The 20,924-nt window shown below is 53.4% G+C and overlaps 1 protein-coding gene, 1 pseudogene and 3 gene segments (V, D, J or C); 3 read left to right on the forward strand and 2 right to left on the reverse strand.

The window, feature by feature from the left end:
* Positions 1-413: 413 nt before the first annotated feature.
* LOC110483421 (feather keratin Cos1-2-like) lies at positions 414-1,213 on the reverse strand (annotated as a pseudogene).
* A 6,086-nt stretch (positions 1,214-7,299) lies between these two features.
* On the reverse strand, positions 7,300-7,698 carry LOC110483423 (feather keratin Cos1-2). Its single transcript, XM_021553349.2, is given in 1 exon segment — positions 7,300-7,698. A coding segment is annotated over 1 exon segment (399 nt).
* A 2,443-nt stretch (positions 7,699-10,141) lies between these two features.
* Positions 10,142-12,189, forward strand: LOC110483424 (immunoglobulin heavy variable 5-51-like). The segment is given in 3 exon segments: positions 10,142-10,196; positions 10,577-11,016; positions 12,127-12,189. Coding segments are annotated over 3 exon segments (558 nt in total).
* Positions 12,190-14,757: 2,568 nt separating this feature from the next.
* Positions 14,758-15,837, forward strand: LOC144247464 (immunoglobulin heavy variable 5-51-like). The segment is given in 2 exon segments: positions 14,758-14,812; positions 15,290-15,837. Coding segments are annotated over 2 exon segments (603 nt in total).
* A 2,596-nt stretch (positions 15,838-18,433) lies between these two features.
* LOC144247465 (T cell receptor alpha variable 26-1-like) lies at positions 18,434-20,653 on the forward strand. The segment is given in 3 exon segments: positions 18,434-18,578; positions 19,072-19,366; positions 20,458-20,653. Coding segments are annotated over 3 exon segments (546 nt in total).
* The last annotated feature ends 271 nt before the right edge of the window (positions 20,654-20,924 follow it).

A 20,924-nucleotide genomic window follows, 5' to 3' on the forward strand; every position in this document is an offset into this window, starting at 1 on the left:
TTGAAGTGGGAAATTAGTTCCTCTGTAGAGGAGGAAACTGGTGGTGGTGGTGAGAGACCACATGCAACTGCAGAAAGTCTGTGCCCACTTTGGCACAGGCACTGGAGAGCCACTGGAGAACCAATGGGACATCCATCTGCCTGCCCTACAGTGGACAGGGGTTAGCAGATCCCCCAGAGAGGCTCTGAAAATCTTACAGTCCAGAAGTATGGAAGACAAGAGAGAGGTGGAAGAGACAGTAAGGCAGGGAAAGCAAACACTGGCCATGGTTTCAGAGAGCCCCACCTGCCCTTCTTCAGAAGGGCAGCATTGGTTGCTCAGCACCTCTGAATTCGATGGCCAGGAGCTCTGTCCTCAGTCCAGCATCAGCTTCTGGATTCCTGGGGGTCCTTGTGAAGGCTGCACCAGTGGCTTTAGCATGGACGACATCTGCTGCCACCGTAGCGGTTGGTGATGGATGAGAGGTCAAAGCCACCAGAGTTGATGGGCACTCCCTCAGAACTGAGGATGTTGCCAACAGCAGCAGAGGTGGAGGATCCCACCACGGTGTTCTGTGGGAAGGAGCTGAGGATGGGCCCGGGCAGGGTCACCACCACGGGCGAAGGCTGGATGAACACGGTGGAGTCCTGGCACTGCCTGACACAGCACTCATTGCAGCTGTTGGCCAGCGGGGTGGGGCCACAGGGCTGGCAGGGCCGGCACTGGGTGTTGCAGGACATGTCTTGAGGCTGGAGATGTACCTGAGAGAGAGGGAAGGGAAGGAAAGGAGGCACATTTGGGGAGCCATCAGCCATGAGTCCATCATCCCACTGCAAGAACTGCAATGGTACCTGCTCAAGTCAGAAGAGAGAAACTGGGCAGTGAAAGAAAGGGGTTTTCATCCTCATCCTGACACAGTACTGCAAAGTGTCACCTTATTTCTTCATTAAAGAGCTCCCTAAGCCAAATTCTGACACGAAGTCAGACCTTAGTTCTTCTCTGATCCCTCAGCAGCAGCATCACTAAGGATGCTCTCACAGGCTATAGGAACACACATCTTCTTCACCGGAAAAGGATAGGGGGAAGGGCTTTAGACTCACCTGGGTTCCAAGGAGAAGGAGGCAAGAGAAGTGGATGAGAGAGCATGAAGTTGGGCTGGCTTTTATAGTCACTCTGTGTTGCCCCAGGCCCAGAGGTGGCTTCTATGAAAGTGATCATTTCCTAAGGTGCTCATGATGTATGGAAAACATCCCAGATAATAACATGGTCTGGGTGCTTGTTTTCCATGTTGCCACCTTTTCATTTCCTGGCTTATGTCATAGACATTTCTTCATGGAGGCTTTTTCTGAGTGCTGAGATTGAGACGCCTCAGGATTTCCAGGGCAGGAATGTGTCAGTGTCTGCGGAATCCTTTGCTCAAGTGCTGGATGGGTACAGTGCAGGGAAATGAGGTTGGCCTGGAGCTCACTGGTGGTGTTGCCTGTGGCCTTGTTGACTGGAAGAGGTGCAGCTGCTCCCAGCTCTTCAACTCTTGACTGGTCACCCAAAGATGTGCCATGATACCACTGGAAAATTATATGCCGTGGCTCTTTCCTTCATGCCTCCCAACTTGCTCCAGGTTTCATTTGAGTTCAGAATCTCAGGCATTTGGGCTGCACTGTTGGGTTTCATTTTCTTGCTCCTAAAGATTTCCTTATGTCCTTCCACTAGCTCCAAAGAGGGAGAATCCTCAATTCATCTGGGTAATGTGAGCCAGTGCTTGGTCACCCTCAACATTAAGAAGGGCTTTCCTGTTTCACACAGAGCTTCCAGTGTTCCAGCCTGTGCTTGTTTCCTGTGGTCCCATCACTGGGCACCTCAGAGAAGTGCCTGGCTCTCTTTACCTTGCACCCTCTGGATTTGGGTTGCATGGCAAGGTTTTGGTTGTGGGGGAGCCAACACCAGATGGATTTAAGACTGATCCGCCACTGACCAAGGCTGAGCTCATCAGCAGTAGTGGAAACATCTCTGGGATAACATGTTTAGGAAGGGAGAAAACACCTAGTGTGGAACAGCAGCTAGAAGAGAGGTGAGAGAAGATGTGAGAGAAACAACCTGCAGACACCAGTCTCAGTGAAGAGGGGAGGCAGGTGCTCCAGGTGACCCTGTAAAAGCTCACGCTGAATGAGGCTCCTGTCAGGACCTGTGCTCTGTGAGTGACAGGCCCATGCTAGCACAAGTTTGCAGGCAGGATGTGTGAAGAATTGTAGCCCATGTGAAAAACTCACATTGGAGAAGTTTATGGGGTACTGTCTCCCATGGGAGACAGCCTCTGCTGGCACAAGGGAAGCGTGTCAGAGTTCCTTCCCCTAAGGACAAAAGAGCTGCAGAGATGTGTTGAACTGATCACAACTCCAAATCCCTGTCCCTTTGGAGAGGAGAAAATAAGGAGTGAAGATGAGCTGACGAAGAAGGGAGCAGTGGGGGGGAAGGAGGTTTTAGATTTTAGGTTCATTCCTCATTACCATATGCTGACTGGATTAAAATAAATCAATTTCCCCAATCTGAGTTGGGTTTTCCCATGAGGGTAATTGATGAGTGATCTTTCCTGTCCTCATCTAGACCCAGAAGCCTCTTGTGTTTTCTCTCCCCTGTCATCTGAGGAGAGGGAGTGATGGGACAGCTTTGGTGGGCATCTGGCATCCAGCCAGCATCAAAGCACCATAGCCTCCTTTCAGGTGTTTATATATGTTAGTAAAATTCATCTAATCCTTTTCTCTGTAATGAAGAGTCCCAGCTCTCCCAGCCTTTCCTTATAAGAGAGATGCTCCTGTGATTTAATTCATCCTCTTTTTGTCTCTTCATTTAATTCGTTCCAGCACTTGCATAGCTCCCTTGTACTGGGGAGTCTAGAAAAGGAACCAGTACACCAGGAGCACCCTTACTGGTGTTGGATAGAGAGAAACAGTCTTCTTCATGGACCTTCTGGTAGCACTCCTTCCACTGCAGCCCAGAACACTTTTGGCTCTCTTTGAGGCAAGGGCCTATTGCTGGCTCATCATCAACTCAGTGTCCAGCAGGACATCCCAGATCTTCTGCAAAAGGGCTTTACAGCTGAGGGGTGCCCAACATGTACTGATGCACAGGGCTGCACCTCCCCACATGCAGGACTTTGCCCTTCCCCATGCTGAACTGCAGGAGGTTCCTGTCAGGCCATTTCTTCAGCCTGTCAATGTTCCTCTGGAAAGGCAGCATCCACAGTATTGTAAGAATGAGCAGGTGCTCCTGGGTAAACAAGGGCAGCACAAATCTATTTCTTCTTGGGAGAACAATGAAAATTTTTTATACAAGTAAGATGACATTAAACGGTCCAGTCTGCTTGATTTAGTCCACTGTGCTTTTCAGTCTCGTGGCCTATTGAGCCAAAAAGAACACCAAGAGAATCAAGTGTTATTATGGAAACCCATGATGATTGTCATATCTTCTGTCATGGGACAACAACCAGCTTTTCTGGGAGCAACTGAAAGTGACTGATGATGGCTGAGAAGTGTAACATACAGCACCTAATAAAAGAAAAATCCCTAAACACGGTAGTTTACCCTGTAATGTGTCCTGGTGAGACTAAGATGTTCATAGAATCAAGAAGTCATAGGTTGGTTTAGGTTAGAAGGGACATTTAAAAGGTCATCCAATCCAACCCTTTTAACTATAAGATGTGTGGAGTGGGAAAGGAAGTTGTTTTTTAAAAAAGTAAAACTTTTTTCTTTTTAATGTGCAATTAAAAAAACACAATGGAGTGGGGTGAAGCAGCCTGACCAGGTCTGATCTGAAAGATCACACACTTCCACGCTTGGGTTATAAGTTTTATTTAAAGAATACATTAGGGAAAATTGCTACAAGAGATGCTAGTCTGAATCTTCTGAAACATATTTTGGGTAGCTGGTCATGGGAAAGATCCACCTTCATATTTTTCAAAAATCATCATCCAATAATTTTTAATCTGGATTGCTAGAATGATGTTTGCAAATCTGTTCAAAAAGAAAACCCTTTTTGCAGTGGCGCAGGGCAAAGACACAGTCATACCCACAGGCCATGGAGGAGGGACACCATCCTCTGGGAAGCAATATACATAGAAATGTGCTTTAAAAGGCCATGACTCTTCAGGAAAGGGATCACTGTTTGGAGGGAAGCCATAGGAGTCAAAACCTTGCAGAGAAAAAGTGCAAGAAAAGTGCTGGCTGGTGCTCTCCAGGCTGTGGATGTGTATTCACCACCAGTCCTGAGGAAACGTGGGCCTTTGGGAGCCAGTTGTTGAGGGAAGCACCTCTACTGAGAAAATGGAAGAGATCTTGTCCATCTCAGACCTCTATCTTAGAAGAAAATACTGCCCCTGAAGTGTCTGTCAATTATTGCCCTAATCTGTTCTACAAGATGTGCAGGAGGTCCCAGGAGGGCCAGATCTGGGCAGGAGTGCCAGGGCCAGAGCTGGTGCTGGGGCTCAGGGCAAGGCAAGACTCAAGAGAGGTCCATGTACAGGATCCATCCTGGGACTGCTGTGGGTGGTGAAGGGGCCTGGCCAGGTCAGGAGAACAAGAGTAGCTCAGGCCAGATGCAGGAACTGAGAGGGCAGAGCTGGGACAGGCCTGGGCTGTCACAGAGCCCCTGGCAGGGACTGAAGTGGAGCTGAGGCCATGGCTGAATTGGGTCTAGGTGGTCTTGGTCCTGGTGCTCCCTGTCCTGGGGTTACCTGCTGACTCTGCTCTGACTCCCACAGACTATCTGGGGGAGAAGTGCACTTGTGGCTGGCTTGTGACGCCAGTGAGGCCATAGAGTTCTTGGGCCTCAGGAAAGCTTCTCTGTCCTGGGGCAAGACAGGGCAGAACAAATCCCTGTTGTGTGTTTGGCCACCGCTCCCTGTCCCGGGGCTGGCTTCACCTGCTGCGTGCTGGCTTCAAAGGGAGGGGGGACTCCAGCGTGGGGCCTGCCGCAGCTGATGCCACTGCTGCCCTGGGAACACCCCAGCCCCACAAGGAACACCAGATGAGCCAGGCCAGAGGCTGTGCTGCAGGCGGAGAGGGCGGCATGGGGAATTTGTCTCTGCTGCCCGTGACCAGGCACGCTGACCATGGCCCCTGGATCAGGGGATGGAGGAGAGAAGTAGTGGAGTAGGGAATGTAGACCATTCCAAGGCTATTAACCCATTTCCAATTCCTGCCATTCTTTCGCTTGTGAGCATTCTTGCCCTGCACAGCTTCACACAAAGCAAGAGAAGCATTCTTCCCTGAGAACTTGTGGAAATGCTGACCTCCTCAGGGCTTCCCACATGTCTACAGTTCTCTTCTAGAGAACAGCAGTTTTCAGGAGTCCTGATTGTATGATGTACTTCAGTCCAAGTAGTATTTCTGAGAGGAGACACAGCCAGGCAAGGACTGGCAGTGGAATAACTAGGGATGTCTTCCTTCATGGATGAAAGACTGGCTATGAGTTGAAAATGTGCTCTTGCAGCCCAAGAAGCCAACTCTTTCCTGATTCTACCCCTCTACATTGAGACCCCATCTCGAATACTGCCTCCAGCTCCGTAGTCCTCAGCAGAAGGAGGACCTGGATCTTTTGAAACAAGCCCAGAGGAGGCCACAAAAATGATCTGAGGGTAGGAGCACTTCTCTTGTGAGGACAGGCTGAGACAATTGGGCTCATTCAGTCTGGAGAAGACAAGGCTTTGAGGAGACTTTGTTGCAGTCTTTCAGCATGTAAAGGAGGCTTAAAAGAAATACCTTAGCAGATTTTATTTTGTGACAGGGCAAGGGAAACAGTTTTAAACTAGAAGAGGGTAGATTCAGACTAGCGATGAAGAATTTTTTTACAAAGAGGGTGGTAATACAGAGGAATATATTGCCCAGAGAAATTATAGATCCCTATACATGTTCTAGGTCAGGTTGTGTGGGGCTTTGAATAACCTAGTGGAAGGTGTCACTACTCATTGTAGGGAGATTAGAGTAGGAGAAATTTAAAAGATCTTTCCAACCCAAAGTTCTGTGAAATTCTATGCTGCCTCAATGTGTGGAAGCAGTGCTGGAAAGAAGAATCATTACAATTTGTCCAACCCCCCAGTGCCACTAAGAATGATGAAGGGTTCCTCTGGGCCCCTCAACTAATGGCTTTTCTGCTCAGCACTCAGTGTACATATGAAAGACAGCTAAAAGACACAGGAAAGGTTGCATCAAGTTTTTAATGTTGTCCTGGCTTGTAAGATAAGCATGTATTCTATTGCCATCTGTTGGAGGTTGGGCAGTTTTCTTATCTCTTCCAAGAACAATGTCTCCCTCCAGGGAGATATCTTCTGTTAATGGACCATTGAATGACTCGCTGCATGACCAGTAAAGTGACATCATCCCATTGTGAGATGCTCCACCCAGAGGGAGGAGCCAAGCATTCCTACCTGCATAAAATCAGCACTTTTGGAGACACTGGTAGCCACTTCTCTGGATTCCCAGAGGAGCAGCTTCTCTGCTGAATTCCCAGAGGAAGACCAGGCCCAACTACTACCAGACCTTCAGAGAAAACGACACCCTTCTAGAGATCACCACTTCAGCAGCATTTCATCTGCCACTCCAGGAGGAGCAGACACCATTTAACTGGACTATTCCCAACACCCTGACTCCTCAGGATGTCAGGTTTCTGACTCCCTCACTAGTTTAGTTTGTACTAATTACATTTGGTTTTGTTATTATTATTATTTAGTTTTTTTCCTAGTAAAGAACTGTTATTACCATTCAAATATCTTTGCCTGAGAGCCTTTTGTTAAATTGTGGTAATTTGGAGGGAGGGGGTTTACATTTTCCATTTCACAGGAGGCTTTTGCCTTCCTTCACAGACTCCTGTCTTTTCAAACCTAGACAAATGTACACAAAGGTGAGAATTAATTAATTCTAAGTAGAGGCTCCAGGTATGAAGAGGAGCAGAAACAGCCAAGAATCTCTATCCTTTTCCTGTAGCAGAGTTCCCAAAGGGAAACTTTTTACTTGCCCAACAACAGGACACAGTCCAGTATGCCCCTGCATGCTGGTTTCTGGGGTTCTCACAGCTGGTTTTGATTGAAGCAGTAGAGAACAAAGGCAAGAGTGAGAAAGTGTGAGAGTGAAAGAAAGGAGAGGAAGGCACTGCTAAGTTTTCAGAGAGCCCAGTATCCCCTTCCTCAGGCTGATCCATTCAAGTTTGCTGTGGCAAGGCAAATTAGTGATAATCAGCTACTCTTAAAACAATGACACAAAGGTTTGATCCTCTGTCCAGCTTCGTGTTCTGAGTTGCTGGGGGTCCTTATTTAGGCCATTGACAGCAGCTTTAGTAGGGACAACATCTGCTGCCACCATAGCAGTTGGTGATGCAGGAGATGTCAAAGCCCCCAGCGCTGATGGGCACTCCCTGAGAGCTGAGGATGCTGCCAACAGCAGCTGAGGTGGAGGATCCCATGGCGGTGTTCTGTGGGGAGGAGCTGAGGATGGGGCCGGGCAGGGTCACCAGCACAGGAAAGGACTGGATGAACACAGTGGAGTCCTGGCACTGCCTGACACAGGGCTCATTGCAGCTGTTGGCCAGTGGGGTGGGGCCGCAGGGCTGGCAGAGCCAGCAAGGTTGGCACTTCTCTATGCAGGACATGTCTTGGGGCATGAGAGGCACCTGGAAAGAGGTCAGGGAAGATACACAATATAAGGATACATGAAGAGCAGCCTGTCACCACATCAGGAGTTAAATAACATGCAGGGCCACGAGGTGGAGGTTCTGCAGAAATGTGAGGGCTCATTGGCCTCATCCTGCCAGGGCCTAAAAAAGGCCACAAGCTCCTATGCAGCCATTGCCCAGGCCCCAAGATGATAAGTGATGACCATCCCAGCCTCCCTGCATTCCCTTCTCACCACCTCTCTCTCCCATAACAAACAGCCCCAAGAGCCATCATAGAAGACAGCTGGAATCAGCTGAGGGGTCCATTGAGGTGAGAACTCCCTTTAGAGAAAGCAGAGAGGGAGAAAAGGTTTCAGGCTCACCTGATTCCCAAGGGGAAGAAGGCAATAGAATGGGCATGAGAGAGCAAAGAGCTGGGCTGGGTTTCACCATGGACTTTACTGACTCAGGCTGCCGGAGGTATCCCTTCTAGAGGTGATCATTTTCTGACAAATTCATCTTGAATGCAAAACATCTCATGTAATGCTGTGAGCTGTGGTTTGGCTTCTTAAATGGTTGTGTTTTCGCTTCCTGCTTTATTTCTGGCACATTCCTCAATGAAGGCATCTTTTGCATGACAAGATGAGAGGCCCAAGCATTTCTGCATCAAAACACATCAACGTCAGCACAGGACTCAAACCACATGCTACGGGAATACATTAAAAGTAAATTATGTCAGTCTGGGTCACTCTATTGGGATCTTAGGGGCCTTTGTCTCAAAGAAGTGGCCTTGTTCCTGGCTTTGACTGTATCCCTCCAAACACAGAGCCCAGGACAATTCAGGTGGCTGGCTTTGCCTTCTCCTGTCATGCACAAGGGATACAGAAAAGGGGAGAAAACTCTTGGTTACCTTCAGTTGAGCATGGTGACTGGATACTGGAGCAAAACAAGTGCCACTTCTGTTTTCAAGAAGAAGAGGAGAACCCAGGGAGCCACAGCATTTTCAGTCTCACCTTAGCCCCTTAGAAGGTGATAGAGCAACTAGTCCTGGAAAGCTCTCCTAATGAAGGCATGTCAGTGATGAGAAAGTCACCAGGAGCAGGTCAGTGGGGCTTCACCAAGGGGAAGTTATGCCTGACCTTCTTGATAAAGTGCTGTGGTGATGTGACAGGCTCAGGAGAGGAAGAAAGAATGGTGGATCTTCTCTACTTGGGCGTAAGCAAAGCATTTGGCACTTTTGTGTGGATTCCTGTAGGAGCCTTACAGAGAAACTGTTGATGTTGTATGAGCAGACAGCAAGGTAGAATGAAAACTGACTGGCCAGGCACAGGGATCAATGATGAGCAGTACAAAATAAAGTTGGAGACTAGTGACTGGTGGTGCATCCAAATGGTCAGGACTTGATGGGTTCTGTTTACCAATTCACTGATGATGTGGCTGACTGGACAGAGTGGACCCTCAGCAGGTTTGCACACAACACTGAACTGGGAAGAGAGGCTTATGCATCAGAGAGTCAGGCCAGCATCCAGAGGGACCTCAGCAAGCAGGAGAAATGGGCTGATGGGAAACTCATGCAACTGAACAAGGTAAACTGCAAATTCCCTTGTGTCAAAGAAGTCCAACAGTAACCCCAGCTCCATTAGACCAGGTGTTGTCAGGAGGTCAAGAGAGGTGACTGTTCCCCTTTATGCAGCACTGACGGGGGATACAGCTGCAGTGGCCTCCTCTACTGCCCTTCCTCTGTGACCATATTGGTGACGGAAGGGATCAGTAAGAGCGTGATAAAGTGAGTGGAAAATTGTCTGGCCTACCAGGCCTAAAGAGTTGTAGCCATTGCTTCAAATAGCAGCTGGCAGACAACTCTGGGGTCTCTCAGGGATCAGCAGTAGGACCACTAGTGTTGCACATTACCATGAATGTCATGAATAGTGGGAAGTAGGACACTCTCCTCAAGTTTGGAGGTGACACCGAACAACCAAGAAAAGGCAGTGAACTGGCCTCTGTTGCTCAAGTTGTTCCCAGAAAATCCTGGAGCCACCTGTACAAAGGAAACAGGGAATACAGACTAGACTCTGGAAGTTCTCTGCAACATGAGACTAGGCTACGAACAGCTGCTGGAACATGGGGCTTTCAGCCTCCTGATTGCCATCTGCAGAAAATCCCTGGCTGCTGTTTCCAGTCCCTGAGCACAGAGGCAGCTCGGGGAAGCTGCTCCATCTTCTGGTGCAGGGCCTTGTTGCTGCCTCTCAGGCTGCAGCTGGCGCTGTGCCGGCTAATTCTCGCTGGGATGTCTTTGCTGGAGGAGGGGAAGAGTCCCATTTGCCAGGACAACAAGCTGTGCCTGTGCAGAGCCCGAGTGCTCCGAGCCCAGGCGAGAGTCTGAGCGGCGCCAGCGCAGGACTCAACCCCGGGGCGGAGCTGGGGGCGATGGAGAGAGAGGAGAGGGGAGAAAAGGAGCCGGCACAGTCAGAGCATAGAGCCAGGGCTGAGGGGCACAGCGAGGCTCGGCCGGCGGAGCGGCGGCATGCGGCGGTGTCGGGGCGCGGGGCTGGCGGCGCTGGCCGCACTGCTGCTGCTCGGTGCGCAGAGTGGGGCTGGGGTGACCCCGCAGGTCCCTAAAAATTACCTCCCCCTTTGGCTTCTTCACGGACCTCCGCCCCATAACCATCCTCGAGTCCATCGCTTACTTTGCATCATTTCTTATTCACTCAGAAAACCCATCACCCTCTTCTTTCTCCAACGATTAATATACCTTCCTTTCCTCTGTGTCTTTTTGCATATTTTATGTACTTATGATAGTATAGATGGACATAACCGTTCCTGCACATGTTGACATCCTCTGCAAAGTATTCTACTCATCATCTTTGTATGTTCCTGCCTGCTTCTGAAGGATCTGGTTCAGGGGAGGGCTGGGGAGAATGTAGGTATTGAGGTTTGCAATTTCTTTCCTCCCCCTCAGTGGATGCAATCAGAGCCCAGATACAGCAAGAGCCGTCACTGGAGACCACCGAGGGCACCGGCATCAACATCACCTGCTCACATCCCAAAATCCAGACCAACAATTACATCCACTGGTACCGACAGCTCCCGGGCAGGGAACCCGAATTCCTCGCAAGCATTCTCAAAGACTCCAAAAAGCTGCCGGCCATAGCGGGAGAGCTGCGGGTGTCGGCAGACCGGCGCTGGAGCGCGCTGCGGCTCGGCTGGCCCCGGCGCGGGGACGCGGCCGTGTATTACTGCGCGCTGGGCCACGGGCAGAGGAGCCGGGGCTGCGGCCGGGCACGAACCGGCGCGGGCGGGGCCGGGCGGGGCCAGCAGGGGGCGCTGCCGCTCCGGCCGCCGGGCCCCGCGCGGCCCCGCAGCTCCTTCCTCTGCCCCGAGCCCGCCCGCACCGACCCCGCACGGCCCCGCACGGCCCCGCACGGCCCCGCACGGCCCCGCACCGGCCCCGCACGGCCCCGCACGGCCTCACAACCCGCCCGCACCCTGCGCTCGCACGCTCGCCGCGCAGAGCCGGCCTCCCCTCGCTCCCGAGTCCGCCGCCGCCTCGCACCCAACTGCTGCGCCCAAAGGCGCCTCTGCCAGCGCCTCTCGCCCTCGAGCCACGTCTGCTGCTGCTGATGCTCTCAGCCGGCTCTGCAAAGCAAAGAGCTGCTCCTGGAGAGCTCCTGGGCTGCGAACTGACCGAGCAGCTGCACTGACAGGCACACAGAGGCTAACTCATGGAGTGCTGTCACCTCCATGGGTCCTGTCGTGAGACGGGTTTGCAGTCAGACTTTCTGAGCTGACAAAGGAATCCCCAGCTCTGTCGTTGTAGAAATGTCTCTGTTCCATACTGCAAGTGTCATATGAATCAGCATTCTCACCTGGATTTGTAAATCAGGTGAGCTCTCTATCCCTCTTGAGCCTGGAAATCACTTCTCTACATGCTTCATTCCCATCCTCACTTTTCCCCAGACACTCATGAGTGAGCATATTCAGCACCTTCCTTAAACAGTAGAACAGCCGGGAAGGAAAACAATAAGTCAGGAGTAGTAGAGGAGCATTTCAAATCATCGAAGCACTCCTTAGCACCCACCTGCCCCATTAAACTAATTGGTCCCTTCTCTTCACGTTAGTAACATGTCAAGCATCCACAAGAACAAATGCCAGGATTTAGCAATGCTGCAAGTGTTGGAGGAGACACTTGGAAGACTGAGCTCCACATCAGGTTTCTCTCCTGACACTTGCTCTAGAGACCCCGTTTCCTTTGGGGACAGGAGCCTTTCAGCATCTTGAGGAACTCCATGGGCTGAACAAGTTCAGCAGAGGCCACAGTCAGGGCATGTGAAAGGCGAGAGTGTCTGTTCTCTGAAGCTCACATCACGTCCATTTTCCTTTCCAAGGGAGGAACAAGGAACAGGGAAAGTGATGAACAAAGCACAACAATGTCACCAGTCTGGCAGTGGGTGATAAAGGAGAGCAGTGGGGAGCTCACAACTCTCCCGCTTCCAATTGATGGGCCATTAGGAAACTGCTGTGAAGTGGCTCGGGCTGAGCGCTGCCAGTGGCAAGAAGGGTCAAGTGGAATAGGAGGATAAAGGAGGTGTGAGTGGGTCTTATGGGATTAGGGAGCACAAACCAGAGAATGCTTCTGAATCTGTGCAGTCTTGATCGTCGGAGTGGTCCAAGGGTCGTCTGGATTTGGGGATTAGCAGTGACCTCACCGAGCTGAGGACACCTCGGGAAGGTGAGAAAGCCCAGTGGGGAAGAAGCCCCTGAGTTGCCAAGTGCCCAGGCCTGGCTGTGCAGCAGAGCTGGCCGTTCCAGCTGCGGAGGTGAGGACTCCACTGCGAGCTGAGCGGGAACAGCCCCTTGCCATGAGCGAGGCCCCAGAGGCACGGAATGCTCCCGGTGCCGATGGCTGAGGGAGCCTCGGCGGCTGCTGCTGGAGCAGCGACAAACGCACAAGGAGCATTTCAGGCGCTGCAAGGCCAGGGCATTGCTCTGCCTGCTCCCGCCGCTGCTGCCTTTGCTCCCGCCCAGAGCCGCTCCCGGCAGCTCCGTTCTCTCGGCGCTGCCGCGTGCTTTCGGACTCTTCCTCACTCAGCAAACACGCAGCTCGCTCTCGGCATGCACCTCGCATCTCTCATCCTCAGCGTCTTGCTGGCCCGGCTCCTGGGTAAGTCCTGGCTCTTGCCAAAGGCACACTTCTTCTCTTCCTCTTCTTCTTACCCGCAGGAAATCCTCAACAGCCTTATCAGGACCTTGTAGGGAAATATCAATGATTAGAGGGGAAATGCTGAGAAAAATCGGCTCCTCTTAGTGGTTTTGCAAGTGTGTGCTCAAGAAGCTCTTCTGTTTGTAAAGGAAAAAGGAAGGGAGAGAAACTTTAGACCTCTGCTTTGTCTTTTCTCACCTTCAATCCATCGCCCTATACCTGTCTCGTCTGATCCACGTGTAGTCACCTCAGAAGATCTGAGTTATCGCTACAGTCCCACGTTCTTCCTACTGAAACGTACATTGCAGGATCCCAGTGAACCTGCCACGGGCACCTCAGAGTTCTCATTTCACTGACATTATCCGGGTGTCCCATTCTGCCTCCAGGTTGACACAGCTCTGCCACGGCTTCAAGAGTTCTCTGAGCTGGCAACACGACCAGGGCTCCCTCTTTCCAATCTCAGGGTTGTATGTACTCAGGGATTGAGGAGCCCTCAGAAGTGACAGGGATGGGGGAGCAGGATGAACCTTTCTGCTGTACTTCGGTGGGCTCCTCAGGCAGCTGGAGGGATGCAGATCCAGCTCAAAAAATTCAAGTGTATCAGGTTGTTCCCGGCTGCTCTGTGCAGAATGAGCAAGACCAGAGACACAGTCCAGCTCTCCTTTAGGTGATGCAGAGCAGAGAGCTCTGAACTCCTACCCAAAATTTTTCAGGACTCTGCTACGAGGCAGGGAGCTTTCTCTACCGGGGATTTGTATCCACATCATTTAGCTTCACATAATAATTCCCTGTGGAACTGCTGAAGTTGGCTTTCTTCCAGGCGCCACGGGGCAGGACATGGTCACCCAGGATGATGGACCTGTCACGGTGAAGCAGGGACACCCCTTCCACACCACCTGCAAATACCAGAGCAGTAATTTTTATGCCTTGCTTTGGTACCAGCTGCGGCAAGGCCAAGCCCCACAGCTGCTCTCCTATCAAGCAGGGAGTGGCCCCAAGCACAGCGGCCGGATCACCACGCACCTGAACACCACGGGCAAATCCAGTGTCCTGCAGCTGGAGGAAGTGGAGCTCTCTGACAGTGCCTTTTACCTCTGTGCTCTGCGAGACACCCTGGTGCAGGGAGCTGCCTCGGCTGTGCAACAAAGCCAGAGCAGGGAGGGGATGTGTCAGGGCAAGGCTGAGCTTGGGGAAGGAACCCTGATCTCACCCCAGTGATCACCAGAAGTTGCATCCACATGTGTGTACTATGGTCTGATTGTTTTGACCCCATCCGTCGTAGCATATCCATTGCAAATGCGTTTTCGACTATTTTGACACATTTCTGCATTGTGCAGTCTCTAAAGAAAGAAAATTTTCTCCTCTGCTTTCCTGGGTCCTTGTCCTGCCTCACTCCAGCCCTGCTGCCTTTGCCCCACATGTCCCCAGCAGAGCCCAGCGCTGGTTGTGTGTTCCTGCCTTGTGAGCTCTCGGAGCAGCCCCGTTTGCACGGACACACGGGAAGCACGGGTTTGTCTGTGGCTCCACGGCGCTGAGCACGGCCCTGGCTGTGTCCGTGTGTGTCCCTCATCGGGAGGGAATTTGCTGCCTCTGCCAGGGCCCCGAGCGCTGCTGTGGCCCTGAAGAGCACAGAGCAGCAGCTTGCCAGGCTCCCGCAGAGCCTGAGCGCAGCCGAGCGGGGCCGGCAGCTGCCCGCTGCAGATGGTGCGGGCTGGATCTGCTCCCCACGCGGGGCGGCTGCTGTGTGCGATGGGACACAGCTGGCTCTTGTCGCTGGCCGTGCCCAACGTGCTGGTGGCGCTGCTGAAGGTGCTGCTGCGGGGAGAGGCGGGGGCTGATTTGGGCCGGGGCGGAGCTGGCGGCGTTGCAGAGGAGGCGGCACGGCCGCAGCAGAGCCGGGGCTGAGGGGCACAGCGAGGCTCGGCCGGCGGAGCGGCGGCATGCGGCGGTGTCGGGGCGCGGGGCTGGCGGCGCTGCCCGCGCTGCTGCTGCTCGGTGCGCGGGGGTGCCGAAGGGGGGCCGCGGTCTGGGGATGGGGTGGATCTCGCAGGTCCCCACAGGATGCCGTCCTGCCTGGCTTATTCACAGATCTCTGCCCGAGAGCTGTTCTCCCGTTCATCCCTCCCTCTTCTCCATCCCAAACTATGCCAAACCTGCACAAGCATTCCTGCTTTGTAACTCATGAAGTCAGTCCTTTGCCCATGTTACTTTTCTTCTTGTCTTTTTGTGCTTTCTCCCACATGATCCCTTTCTCTAGTGACCCTTCTATTCCTTCTATCATTCTAGCATGAGTCTTTCCACAAGCAATTTTTGAACACTTCCATTGCTGCGTATCTTGACATCCTCTGGGAACTGTTTTACTCCTATCTCTCCGTGTTCCTGACTGCTTCTGCGGGCTTTCTTCTGGTGATTGGCAGGCAGAGCTGGATAGAAAATAGGAGCTGAGATTTGTTCCTTTTGTCTCCCTGACAGTGGCTGCGGTCATTGCCCAAGTGCAGCAGGAGCCATTCATGGAGACCACCGAGGGCAGCAGCATCACCATCAAGTGCTCACACCCCAATATCCGGACCGGCGATTTTGTCTACTTCTTGCGTCAGCGGCCGGGCCAAACGCCCGAACTCCTAGGGGTCAGTGCTAAAGGCTCCAAGGAGGTGCCGTCCATTGCGGGCCGCCTGACGGTGTCGGCAGATCGGCGCTGGAGCGCGCTGCGGCTCGGCTGGCCCCGGCGCGGGGACGCGGCCGTGTATTACTGCGCGCTGGGCCACGGGCAGAGGAGCCGGGGCTGCGGCCGGGCACGAACCGGCGCGGGCGGGGCCGGGCGGGGCCAGCAGGGGGCGCTGCCGCTCCGGCCGCCGGGGCCGCCTCGCCCCGCTCGGCCCGGGATCCCGGGGCGCTGCCGCCACCGGCACCGGCAATGGGACCGATGCCGATACAGACTTCAAAATCCACACCGGCACCGAGTCACCGACCAGCTCGGAGTCACAATCCTCCCTCTGCCCCTCTTCTCAGCACTGGCTTAATGATCATTTGCCCCAGCTGCCTGATCTCCCTAGCACAAATCCCTCCCAATCCCAAGGACTTTTGAGCATCTAAATCCCTTAGCCAATCTTTAACTTTGTCCATCTGGATTACAGTTGTTCCATGCTGCTTATCTTCCCTCTCTCCCAGACCATGAGGCCAGTTCCCGTGAGGATCCTGCTCCTGAAGACTGAACCAATGAAGTTGCTAATCACCTCAGCAGTTCCTTTGGCTTTGGTGAATATATTGCCCACGGTGTACAATGGAGAATAGTGATTATTCTCAGTCCTCGTTAATGTATTTGTAAAAACATTGTTATCCCTTACAGAATGGGCTAGATCAAGTTCTGCGCTTTGTCCTCTCTGCTTTTCTTTCTACATGACCTAATGACATCGTCCAACTCTTCCTGAGCTGCCTGCCCTTTTCCAAAGGTGATGAAACATCTATTTATTCCCAGAGTTCCTGGGAATGCTCCCTTCTCAGCCAGGCAGTTCTTCTCTACCTCTATATCTTTTTGCACAGAGGTCCAGGCTGCTTCTGTGCCTATGAGATTTATTTCTTAAATCACATCCAGTCTTTGGGGCCCCTTTGTTTTCAAGAGCTGCTTCCCAAGGGACGTTCCAAATCAGTGTCCTCAACAGGCCGAAGTCAGTCCTCTGGAATTCCAGGGTAGAGGTTTTCTTGATATCCCTTCATTTCCATGAAATAAAAACCCTGCCATTTCATAGTTGCTGTGCCCAACACGGCCTCCAGCCACCACATCTCCCAGCAGCACTCCTCTGGTTGCAAACAGCAGGTCTGCTGGGGCCCCAGCCTTGCTAGGCTCCCTTTTACTTTGACAAATTGGAGAGCAGGGGGGGAATGATTGCAGAGAGACCAGGCCTGAATGCAGCAGAGACATTTAATGAGGCCAAAGACACAAAGAAACTCAGCACAAGTGCACAACAGCAGTGCTGGCAGCCCGGGGCCATCTCAGAATCCGTCCTTCTTGGCACTGCAGAGGTTCCCACACGGTGCCTGTCTACCTGCCCCAGACAGGGAGACGAGACTGATGGGCCCCACCAGGCTGCCCTTGCTGGCACCGCACTGCCAAGGGGAGACAAAGCAAACAAAGAAAAGGGAAAGGCAAAGCCTTGCAGCTGTCCTGGGACCAACACTGAGAAATGTCCATCCTTTGTCCTGCACCATGTTCTGAGCAACCTGAGCTGTCTCCATGGGGCTTTCCCAGCATCAGCTTCAGAGCAGGGACCTTGTGCCATAGCAGCACCTGGAAATGCCAGCCGGGTCACAGCCCCCAGAGCTGATGGGCACTCAGTCACAGCTGAGGATGCTGCCAACAGCAGCCGGGGTGGAGGATCCCAGCCCGGTGTTCTGTGGGAAGGAGCTGAGCATGGGGCTGGGCAGGGTCACCAGCACGGGGGAGGGCTCAGTGCCGACGGTGGAGTCCTGGCACTGCCTGGCACAGGGCTCATTGCAGCTCTTGGCCAGCGGGGTGGGGCCGCAGGGCCGGCATGGCCAGCACGGGCTGTAGCAGGACACGGCTCCAAGTGAAAAGTGCACCCGGCAGAGGGAGCAGACAAGAAGCAGAGAGCACAGGGGTGAATGAGAGCAACCAAGGCCACTGCTGAGTTGGGAGCTGGAGCCTCGGCAAGGAGCTTTCTTCCTTGCCCTGCAAATAGCAGCCTGGCCCAGAGTGTGTCTCCTAATTTCTTAAGCATGAGACCCTACAGACACTATTCTGCTTTTCTCTATTATCCAATGTCTCAGATATATATTTGTCTTCAGTGCGGACAGAGCACAGAAAAAAACAATCTCCACTGACATATTTGTCACGTGGATAATTTTTTAAGTTTAAGAGAAAGGGAAGGGGTATCAGACTGACCTGGTTTCAAGAGTCACAAGGAACCTGTGTGCAGCTGATCAATGATGTAGCAGCCTCCACATTTGTCCAGGGAAGAGACACTGAAATGCACTCCCAGCTTCTTGAGCTGTCCTTTTCCAGCTGCTCTAAACATCACGGTCTGCTCCTGCCAATTGCCAGCCCCAACAAGGATGGTATCACCCAGGTTTGGATTTTAGATTCATTCTGTTAGAATTTTTGGGAGTACCTCAGCATGGCTAGGATTGCTCACACATATACAGACACATGGACCCACAGACACAGATACAAGGACAGACAGACACACGGACACACAGCTGCAAAGACACACAGACACACGGACAGGACTCTCCAAGCCAGTGCACAGCTGCTTTTCCCTGAGGTGCATCAGTTTGGTTTCGTGTACACAGAGAAAGGCTGAGGCTTTATGCCCAGCTCCTGTATCCGTGGAAGTGGGTTTCTTTCCAGTGCCCTGAAGGACAATTCGGGAGTCCCCAGCATGACAGCAAAGGAGAGATGTGAGTGAACAGATGATGGAGGGCCTGTCAATGCTCAGCTCCACGATACCAGCCCGATCCCTGCCCCCAGCCCGGCGCCGCCGCTTCCGCCGCGCAGAGCCCCGAGCGCCGCCCCGCTGGCACCGCGCTCGCCTCCCCTCCGTTCCCTGGCCGGAACCGGCGAGAGCCCGAGCAGCGGCGGCGCAGGGCTCTGGGCCGGGGCGGAGCTGGCGGCGTTGCAGAGGAGGCGGCACGGCCGCAGCAGAGCCGGGGCTGAGGGGCACAGCGAGGCTCGGCCGGCGGAGCGGCGGCATGCGGCGGTGTCGGGGCGCGGGGCTGGCGACGCTGCCCGCGCTGCTGCTGCTCGGTGCGAGGGGATGACGATCGGGCTGCGTCTGGGACTGGGGTGATCCTGCTCGTCCCCGCAGGCTGCAGTCTTGCCTGGTTTCTTCTTAGAACTCTTCTCGAGAGCTGTTCTGCCATTCATCCCTCCCTCTTCTCCATCTCGTAGTCCCTCAGAGGTCTCCTGATTCTACTCTTATGTCCAACCCCGTTCGAGCATTCCATTCCTCTCCTTAATTACTTATAAAGCCATTCCTTAGCACTTCTAACTTTTCTTCTTTTCATTTAGTTCTTTTTCCCACATCCTCCCGTTCCCCAGTGACTGCACCGTTCTTTCTGTCATTCCCACATTCATCTCTCCACAAAGCAATAATGGACACTTCCATTCTTGCTTATCGTGAACTTCTCGGTCCTGTTCTTCTAATCATCTCTGTACATTCCTGACTGCTTCTGAGGAATTTGATCTGTGCAGTGGAGCAGGGTAGAATTTGATGTTTCGCCATTTTTCTCCCCGGCAGTGGCTTCAATCAGAGCCCAGGTAGAGCAGGAGCCATTCCTGGAGACAACCGAGGGCACCGGCATCAACATCACCTGCTCACATCCTAAAAAACAGACCGAGGAATACATTCATTTCTACCGTCAGCTCCCGGGCCGAGCACCCGAATTCCTCACCCTCGCTGCTAGAGGCTCCAAGGAGGTGCCGGCCATAGCGGGAGAGCTGCGGGTGTCGGAGGACGGGCGCTGGAGCGCGCTGCGGCTCGGCTGGCCCCGGCGCGGGGACGCGGCCGTGTATTACTGCGCGCTGGGCCACGGGCAGAGGAGCCGGGGCTGCGGCCGGGCACGAACCGGCGCGGGCGGGGCCGGGCGGGGCCAGCAGGGGGCGCTGCCGCTCCGGCCGCCGGGGCCCGCGCGGCCCCGCAGCTCCTTCCTCTGCCCCGAGCCCGCCCGCACCGGCCCCGCACGGCCCCGCACGGCCCCGCACGGCCTCACAACCCGCCCGCACCCTGCGCTCGCACGCTCGCCGCGCACAGCCCGGCCTCCCCTCGCTCCCGAGCCCGCCGCCGCCTCGCACCCAACTGCTGCGCCCAAAGGCGCCTCTGCCAGCGCCTCTCGCCCTCCGGCCGCGCCTGCTGCTGCTGATGCTCTCAGCCGGCTCTGCAAAGCAAAGAGCTGCTCCTTCAGAGCTATTGGGCTGCGAACTGACCGAGCTGCTGCACTGACACGCACACGGGCTAATTCATGGAGTGCTGTCACCTCAGTGGGTCATGGCATGAGAGGGGTTTGCAGTCAGACTTTCTGAGCTGACAAAGGAATCCCCATCTCTGTCGCTGTAGAAATGTCTCTGTTCCATACTGCAAGTGTCATATGAATCAGCATTCTCACCTGGATGTGTAAATGAGGTGTGCTCTCTATCCCTCCTGAGCATGGAAATCACTTCTCTACATGCTTCGTTCCCATCATCACTTTTCCCCAGACACTCATGAGTGAGCATATTCAGCACCTTCCTGAAACAGTAGAACAGCCGGGAAGTAAAACAGTAAATTGCGAGGAGTAGAGGAGCATTTCAAATCCTCGAAGCACTCCTTCACACCCACCTGCCCCATTAAACTAGTTAGTCTTTTCCCTTCACGTTACTAACCTGCCAAGCATCCAGAAGAACAACTGCCAGAATTTAGCAATGGTGCAAGTGTTGGAGGGAGACACTTGAAAGACTGAGCTCCACATCAGGTTTCTCTCCTGACACTTGTTCTAGAGACCCCGTTTCCTTTGGGGACAGGAGCCTTTCAGCATCTTGAGGAACTCCATGGGCTGAGCAAGTTCAGCAGAGGCCACAGTCAGGGCATGTGAAAGGCGAGAGTGTCTGGTTCTCCGAGGCTCACATCACGTTCATTTTCCTTTCCAAGGGAGGAACAAGGAACAGGGAAAGTGATGAACAAAGCACAACAAATGACACCTGTCTGGCAGTGGGTGATAAAGGAGAGCAGTGGGGAGCTCAGAGCTCTTCTGCTTCCAATTGATGGGCCATTAGGAAACTGCTGTAAAGTGGCTCGGGCCGAGCGCTGCCAGTGGCAAGAAGAGACAAGTGGAATAGGAGGATAAAGGAGGTGTGACGAGGATTTATGGGATTAGGGAGCACAAATAATGGAATGCTTCTCAATCTGTGCAGTCTTGAGCGTCGGAGTGGTCCAAAGGTCGTCTGGATTTGGGGATTAGCAGTGACACCACAGAGCGGAGGACACCTCGGGAAGGTGAGAAAGCTCAGTGGGGAAGAAGCTCCTGAGCTGCCAAGTGCCCAGGCCTGGCTGTGCAGCAGAGCTGGCCGTTCCAGCTGCGGAGGTGAGGACTCCACTGCGAGCTGAGCGGGAACAGC

Source organism: Lonchura striata, chromosome 25 (genome assembly GCF_046129695.1).
Source record: "Lonchura striata isolate bLonStr1 chromosome 25, bLonStr1.mat, whole genome shotgun sequence".
NCBI classification, from domain to species: domain Eukaryota; kingdom Metazoa; phylum Chordata; class Aves; order Passeriformes; family Estrildidae; genus Lonchura; species Lonchura striata.